Consider the following 9009-nt stretch of genomic DNA (forward strand, 5'->3'; position numbering starts at 1 on the left):
CATAAACCAGTGGTTTTGAGTCCTCCTATGTTGGAGTAATTGGCCCAGTTTTGCAAATGTGTCCCCACAAACGTCGCATTGGTACACCATCTTAACTGTTTGAAGTCTGAAAGTATAATACAAAATATATATAATTCCCTCACTTGTATATCACAATGAGTTATGGTGTAAACTGATTGGCTAATTTTAAATCACAAAGTTCAGCTTATTTGAAGGTTGATAGCCAGGCGAGACTAAGAAAATGTCAGGCGAGACTAAGATAAAGTCAGGCGAGACTGACAAAAAACACTCACTGTAAACTCTGTGGAGATCAAACGTTAGCCAGTATCAATGTGCCTTCTCTCTTTCTCGGCCTGGAGTAAAATGAAAGTTGTATAGCTAGTATTCGCTTATATTAGAAGTCATAGCACAGCCTAGTCATATAATTGGCTGTGGTAAATCAAAATGATTGGTCGTTCATTGAATGTAGCTATCGTTGATTGGTCATCTGTATTGTAAAGACGTATTTTAGTAGGTCAATTTTTGTATAGATTGATATAAATACATAGAATTTAAGCTTTACGTCATTCATTTGCTAGACACCGAGGATTGAACATCGAAAGAAAATGGCAAACCATTGCATGTTGTGCAATAAAAGTTACGTGTGGACACAGGACTTGAAAAGACACATGAGAAATAAACATTCTATGTTGATGGAAAATCCGGCTCAGAAGCAACAGCAGCAGCAGCAGCAAAAGCAGCAAGAATATACCCAGCAGCTGCAGCAGCAAAAGCAGCAAGAATATACCCAGCAGCAGCAGCAGCAGCAGCAGCAGCAGCAAAAGCAGCAAGAATATACCCAGCAGCAGCAGCAGCAGCAGCAAAAGCAGCAAGAATATACCCAGCAGCAGCAAAAGCAGCAAGAATATACCCAGCAGCAGCAGCAGCAGCAGCAGCAAAAGCAGCAAGAATATACCCTGCAGCAGCAGCAGCAGCAAAAGCAGCAAGAATATACCCAGCAGCAGCAAAAGCAGCAAGAATATACCCAGCAGCAGCAGCAGCAGCAAAAGCAGCAAGAATATACCCTGCAGCAGCAGCAGCAAGAATATACCCAGCAGCAACATCAACAGCAAGAATATACCATGCAGCAGCAAAAGCAGCATGGGGCACTGCCATTACAAGAGGATCCTTTGAGCAGAATACACACGATAGGTCTCCAACACCCCTTTACCATGATGATTTCAGGTCCAACAGGTATGTTTTGATTAATATAATGAATTCCAAATGATTATCAAATTGAATGAAAAATGTAATTATAGATTTTATGTTTTTATTAGACCTAAATGCGATTTTAACTGCATTTCAGCATGCGGGAAGACCACTTTTGTCAAGAATTTGTTGCAGAACCATACTTTTAGGATTCAACCAACAATACAAAGAATCGTATGGCTTTACAAAAGATGGCAACCACTATATTCGGTAATTCAGAGGACAGTGTTTCCAAGAGTGGAATTTGTTCAAGGCATTCCAACGGATTTAGAGGACGACGATTTCTTTGATCACAGGATCAATAATTTACTTATTCTTGACGATTTGTACTCAGAAGCTGGGAAGGATAAACGCATTACCGATTTGTTCACCGAAGGGTCCCATCACAGATCGTTATCAGTGATTTCTATCAACCAGAATCTGTTCGGAAACAAGGATCCGACTCAACGGAGGAATTGTCATTATCTAATTCTGTTTAACAACCCAGTAGATCAGCAGTCAGTGATGACATTAGCTCGACAAATGTACCCTGGTAACACCGATTACTTCCTAAAAGCCTTCACAAAAGCGACTAAACATCCTTACGGGTATTTGCTCGTGGACTTGAAACCCTTTACGTGCGAAAAAGACCGATTGAAGAACGACATGGCATGGAGAGACATCACACATACAGGGCCCAAAACTGATCTGACCAATCAGATACCAGAAAGTCAAAACCGAGCTGAATTAACCAATCATGTTGAAACATCTCTTTGCGAATCTATAAAAGAGGGTAATATTCGAGATTCCGATCATTCATCTGTTGGATTTCAAAGTGTTCACTTCGAGCAAGAAAACACTATGGCTGATAAAGGGCAGGCTTGTGACGATTGTGGACTGCTGTTTGATTCGGGGCACGATGTTCAGAGGCACGTGAAAAGCGGTTGGTGTCCAGAAAATAAGGAACCCCAAGCTAAAAGGGCTAAAATTGATGAGGAAATTATGGATGATGATGTCGAAGATAACGTGGGTTATCAACATTTATGGCATCTTGCTCAATGTGGTAGCAAAGATAAGTTCAACAAGCTATACGACCAATTCATGGACAATGGTGAAAATGAAGATGATGCGGAAGAAATGGCCAGCGAGCGTGTGCAGCCCTACAGAGAAAAAAACTTTCTCCAAAGATACCAATCTTTGCTTGAAATATACTGGTTTCCATTATTGACCAATGCTACCCATCATAAAATTGTGCAAGAAATTAACGATTTGCGCAGTAAAGGGGTCAGTTTGACATCAGCCGCAAAGAGGGTTTTGAAGAAAAACAAAAAAGCTTTTGAGGACTTATTCGAGTCGAAGGACGAAAATGAAAGCGAAGATGACAGCGAAGAAGACACGGCCAGTGAGGATTCAGAATAAAAATACACGACACTGTACTGTTCAGTCATTTCTTGTTTGAACATTGAACTGTAAAGACATGGCACCATGGGAGGATTATCTAAATTCGATATACTTTGATCCTAGATATCGGGTAGTTTTGCGGGACCACAGAAACTATATAAAGTGATCAAGAAGGAGGGAAAATATGACATTGGAATGCACAGAATACGGAAATTCTTACATAACAAGGAAGCGTACAGTCTTCATAAACCAGTGAGAAGACGGTTTAAAAGAAACCATGTCATTAGCTCAGGGAAAGACGACTTATGGATGGCGGACTTGATCGATATGGTGAAGTTTGCCAAGTTAAACGATGGCTACAAGTATATCCTTCTGGTCATTGACACGTTTTCCAAGTACGTGTGGTTACGGCCGTTAAAATCGAAAACGGGTGACGAGGTGGCCAAGGCGTTTAAAGATATCTTCACAACAATATCTCCAGCAAAGCTCATCACAGACAAAGGCAGGTTCAGTTTACACAATGTATAGTAATTTTATTTCGCTTCGCGCTAGTTTATCTTTATTTATGATCAATTAGTACACCACTTATATCGTATACAGTAACGTTTCACTCAATTGTATAATCATTGTACAATTTGCACCTATAGCTTTAAATTATCATTTAATCTCAAGTAGCGAATAAAATGTAACTTAAATTTGATTCATTTGTCATGCCTCACTTTGGTTTTCTATTATACAGGTCAGGAATTTAGAGCAAATAAAGTCCAGTCACTGATGCGTGAATATGATGTCAAGTACTTTCCAACGCAGAATGAGACGAAAGCTTCCACATCTGAAAGAGCCATTTTAACCATCAAAAGTAAACTGTACCGATATTTCACCCACAAAGACAGTTATTCCTATTTGCCTGTCTTACAAGATATAGCAAACAGTTACGATCATACGTATCACAGAACGATAGGAATGTCACCATCAGAGGTAACAGACACAAACCAGGAGGAAGTGCGACTGGCCACCTACTTCGCCCAGAATGGATCACGTCCAAAACAAGACACAAAACTCAAACCATTCAAATTCAAAGTCGGGAATTATGTGAGAATCAGTCATCTGCGAAATGCTTTTACGCGCGCTTATGACGAAACTTACACGGGCGAGATCTACATAATTCACAAGAGATATCACCGAGGAACTTTACCGATCTACAGACTCCGTGATTTACAAGACGAGGAAATTAAAGGAACATTTTATGAATCTGAACTGCAAAAAATGAACTATGACCCCGAACAGACTTTTAAAATTGATAAAATCATTAAAACGAAAGGCAAAGGACATAATAAACAGTATTTTGTGAAATGGAAATATTATCCCAAAAAGTTTAATAGCTGGGTGAAAGCCAGTGACATAGAATAGATGTACCATGACATTGAGTGAATTTAACGTTAAACTGCATAAATAGCTTTATATTTTCTTGTGAGAATATCACTGTAATATGTAAATAAATCTGTAATTAACCACTGTTAATATGTAAATAAAACTGTCAAACTATTCCGTCTTTTTACATTTCATACCCTCAGTCATAATCCGACACGTGCCATTACCATATAAAAGTTCAGTCGTTATCGGCTGTACAAATACCACACAGTGTTGGCCAGTTTTTCAACTCTAGCACTAAGAAAGGCTCAAACCAGTGTTAGTTCAGCCATCGCTCAACCTTGTTTTCTAACGGATTTTTACTAATACTCGGCGGGTATATTTGCGATGTATTAGCTAAGCCTTGGTCACACACTATGAACATGTAGATACAGTCATCAGACCGTTTCGCTGTATTTTTACATATATAAAACGTGTTACTTTGGTGATTTACTACTTCCGAAAAAGAAATTCTCATAGAAATCATAGAAAAATACAAAGACGCATTAAACATAAAAGCACTAGCGCCCGTCTTATGAATGAAAAAAAAAATATTTGCTGGGAAAAGGTGAATTTAATTCAAGGTAAGACTACAAGCATTCCTATGTTTGCTCACTGTCTTATTGTTTTCATTATTCTTAAATGTTCCACCTTCCATGTACAAAACACGTGCAATATGCACTTGTAATTAGGAATGCATTTGTAAATTTAAATTAATAGTATAGGTACTCAAACTCCACTGAATTTCAAAATCCACATGTGATTGAAATGAGACGTATATATGTAGACGTGCTTATCCATATATGTATGTTCAACTACATATTTTTGCGCACTTATATATTTATGCAAACACGTATATTTTGAAACGTGTACAAACGTAGCAAATTTAGCAAAGTTAAAACTGAAGAGTTGAATCTGTTACATTTTTAGCTCGACTTTTCGAATAAAAATAGAGCTTTTGCACTCGCCCCAGCATCGGCGTCGGCATCGGCGTCGGAGTCGCCGTTGGTTTAATTTTTTTATAAAGTAAAACATCTCTAATACTAGCTTTACTGAATCGAAATCTATCCAAAAGTCAAAATCGTCGTACATAACGAAAGGGTTTGCTCAGTCCCGTATCATTCCCTCCCTCCTCAACATTTCTGCTTTAACTTCATGCTGGAAATTTAAATCCATGTCTAAATATTCTGCCTTCATCTTTTCTTAAACCACCTATGCCCCAGGTTTAAAATAACAATAGAAAGATAAGCCATTGCTGACACCGCTCAAAGTAGAAAAACCCAATCGAAGGTTTAACTTTTGCCGAGCCCCGTTATTCATGTGCTGACTTAAGCGTTGTAAATATATTCACGTGCTGACTTAAGCGTTGAAAAACTGGCCATGTGACAATTGTGTCAGTTAGTTTTAACCTTAAACCTTACACATAAACTACCGTCTGTTTAAATAAAATCATAGGACCCTTACCTGATTTAACACTTTCCGCTTGATGTCTTCTTTAAGAACTGCGATTTATAGAAGTGTATCCGTCAATGGACTGCGTTAAAATGATAAAATGCTAAGGTAGCTTATCAAAATCATGCGTAATCGCGCTAATGATTGGATGACAGATGTAAACATGTCTGTACTTGCTTCGATGATCATTTGAAATACACCACGACGCGTGTCATTAATACCACTTAAACCATTTCGCACGATTCATTTCTGTACTGTATTTTCATAGTACTTTTAGAATTTCAAGTTTATATCACCGAAGTTGTTAACAACCTTTGATAAACTGATCTGTTTAAACTGATACCGACCTCAAATAGCCCTGAACGAAATGTTATAGCGTCTACTGTTTACTTTTTAATGGGGGGATGACTGATGGTATAAAGCAGGACAGGTAATGTTTCATTGAATGAATGGTTTATGGCTATTAATGTTATACGCTTTAGCTAAAAGTTGTTACAGTGTTTAATGTTCTTAACTGTAAATACTTTCTTTTTTTTTTTGCAATATTATGATTTAATTGATTGATCGATAAGAACATGTTTAAGTGAAAGAATCCCAATATGTGTTGTATATTGTGAGACATCAAATTATATAAGGTAAAACATTAAATGGCAAATATAGTGTAAAAGGCTAGATTACGGAAATAGACGTTCAACGCTTGTAGGGCTACCTGAGCTGTTGCTTTAACTGATACTGGATTTTACAAAATTGGTGACTATAAATAACATGGGATTTTAAGATAAACCTAGTGTACGTGATCAAGTTTAACATAAAAGTAATACAGGAAATGGAACGTTACGTTGGTGTAAAAATATCGCCCGTTTGATTCCCCGGCAATAATGATTTGAATATTTAAGTGAACAATAAGATGAAATACCCAATCTACTGTACTTAGCAATAAACAGAGGTAAACATGTTTGAACTTGTATATTATGAATCACCCTGAAAGAATCCTGACCTACGTAATTCGTCGTCTGCAAATACTAGAAAATCAATATCCCTGGTACGCTTAAGTCACGCGTGACTGATTCGGATTTTTACTCAAAAAAAGTGATCCAGGCTCCTAGCCTTGACTACTAGTAAGTTTTGTGAACAAGATTAGAATGTTACTTTTGCACATATACACATTGATTGGACCTCTCAACCAAATTTCATACCTTATTTTAGGGATTTTTAAGACAATACATTTTCAAAAGTTTGTTGAATGTGTTTTGATATTTAAGTGCATTGTAGTTCATGAATTAATAATGGCAACATTTCTAGGCCCTTATTGTAAGCCACTCGACTTCTGTAACGATAAACGTTTAATGTATTAAGGGGAATATTCTCTTTTAGTTTTGGAATGTGGCATTCCTTGACCACCGTATCTTTTCTTATGCACTACTTTGTATACAAACTAAATAATGTGTTTTAGCTTACATATGCAAAATGAAAAGCAAGACAGTGAACATATTTCACTTTTTTTTTTTAAAATTAGAATCTGTAGGAGATTGATAAATGTTTGGACAGGGTGAAGCACTATTATTTTCGCACAAAAAAGTATTAATTGTTGACTTTGAATGTACAAAATAAGTCTTATGTAATTCAACAATAACTTTCTTGTTTCAGTTTTTCTCATTTTTATTTTAGTGAGCAATCCTTTGTGTACTTATAACAGTTGAAACAGTATCCATTTCATGTACCAAAACCTTGTACTTTTTTGCAGGTAAATTTTATCATACCCCACCCACTTTTTTCTAATTTCAAAGTATGCGTCCCCTTAACATTGAACAAATATTTCCCTCGCTCTCTCTATAAACTGCAGTGGTTAAGGACATTAATATTCTTCTATCATGATCAATCTAGTATGTAAACAATGTTATCATGCAATCTCAGTTTGTTGGGCCGAGTTCAGACATAGATTTTTTCATGGTTAAATCTGCAATTTACAGTCGCCGAAGACGACGCCCACCCTAAAATTGACAGAAATTGTCAAAATTTCGGAAAAAAATGAAATGTTTCTATTGCCATATTTGGAGCTTTTCTGTGAAAGAAGCTCTCATGCATTTGTCATAATCAGCCAATAAGATTTATTTCACCACGGTCAAATGTGTCGCAAGGTCCCACATTAAACCGACCGATTCATGACTTTATTGAAATGGTGCAGCATATCATGAAAAGGTTTAATCATCCAAAAATAATATCAAATGATAAAACACAAACCGACTGAATACAGTTTGAATGTGTTTGTCATAGCACTGTAATTCTGAAGGCAATGTTGTCCATTGAAGTATTTCCATAAGATGCATTAGAAATCTCGTAGATGTTTTAAAGAGTTTCGTTCTACAAAATATATTCTCTGTTGAAGTGTATTCCTTAGCAAAACCCAGCATCTATCAAGTCCTACGATAACCATGTATTTGCAGCTGTGTTTTGAGACGAACTAGTAAATGGCAGAGAGGGGCAGTCTGGGCACAATACATGGCTCATACACAGTGTTTGAGTACTTGTGCACACCGTGCGCGGAAGATGGGAAAAATCCAGAAGCAGCTAACTGCTGTTTGCAATGTAACTTGCACCTCGTGCTCAAAATATCACCATACAGTCTCTGCAACAAAAAAGTCACCTACTTCTATGAGACAACTACAAAACTACATAGAAACGTCTTCTTTGGACATTTGATGATCCCTATTGTTTTAGGGTCAGTATGTTAAAGTTCAAGGTCTCAGTGACTTTGAGAATGAAAACAGTTTCCGCTAAGTAACTAAAGAACGTTTAATAAGAATGGGCCAATAGGTAAACGGTTTTGGACATTGAATGGTAAGACTAAGACTATGAATGACACGACATTGAGTAATAATATCAAAGATAAAATAACAATAACGAAATACAGAATAACAATAATGACTTTTACCATAAGAATATCGAACATACAATAAGAATAACGACATATACAATAACAATTGCAAATTTTAGAATATGAATGATACGACATTGAAAAACAATAACAAACATACAATAATCATAACATACATATATAATTTAGCAACGTTTGATATGCTATACTCGACAACAAAATCCTTGTACAAATAATTTGTTACCTTGAAAAGTTCAAATAACTTGACACAAGCTATCGGAAGCGGCGTTGTACAATAAAAGATAAGATTTCAAAATAAAAGTAAACTTTCACGGGAGATATTTTTCCTGCGTCTTAATTAAAAGGATAGTTTACGATAATCTGCAATACTTTTATACATTTTCTTTGTTCATTAGTAAACCTTGAAAAAGAATAATACTAAACACTAGCGTAATGGCCGATACCACCTCATCGTAAAACCGGAAACGGGTATTTATTGGTGCCTAATACCGGAAAACGGAATTTATCCATAGGTTACAAGACATCAACATTTTTTTATTCTATATAAAACTGACATATATTTACAATGGCCGCAGCACATATCAGCACCCATTTAAAATGTCTGCAACTTACATTTTCTTGAA

General features: G+C 36.5%; 1 protein-coding gene across 1 annotated transcript; it reads left to right on the forward strand.

Moving 5' to 3' along the window:
* Positions 1-2823: 2823 nt before the first annotated feature.
* On the forward strand, positions 2824-4038 carry LOC128557979 (uncharacterized). The gene is made up of 2 exons (XM_053546677.1): positions 2824-3130; positions 3368-4038. Exons 1-2 carry the CDS (start codon positions 2824-2826, stop codon positions 4036-4038), a joined length of 978 nt encoding a protein of 325 aa, XP_053402652.1.
* The last annotated feature ends 4971 nt before the right edge of the window (positions 4039-9009 follow it).

The sequence above is a fragment of the Mercenaria mercenaria genome, chromosome 6 (assembly GCF_021730395.1).
Source record: "Mercenaria mercenaria strain notata chromosome 6, MADL_Memer_1, whole genome shotgun sequence".
NCBI classification, from domain to species: domain Eukaryota; kingdom Metazoa; phylum Mollusca; class Bivalvia; order Venerida; family Veneridae; genus Mercenaria; species Mercenaria mercenaria.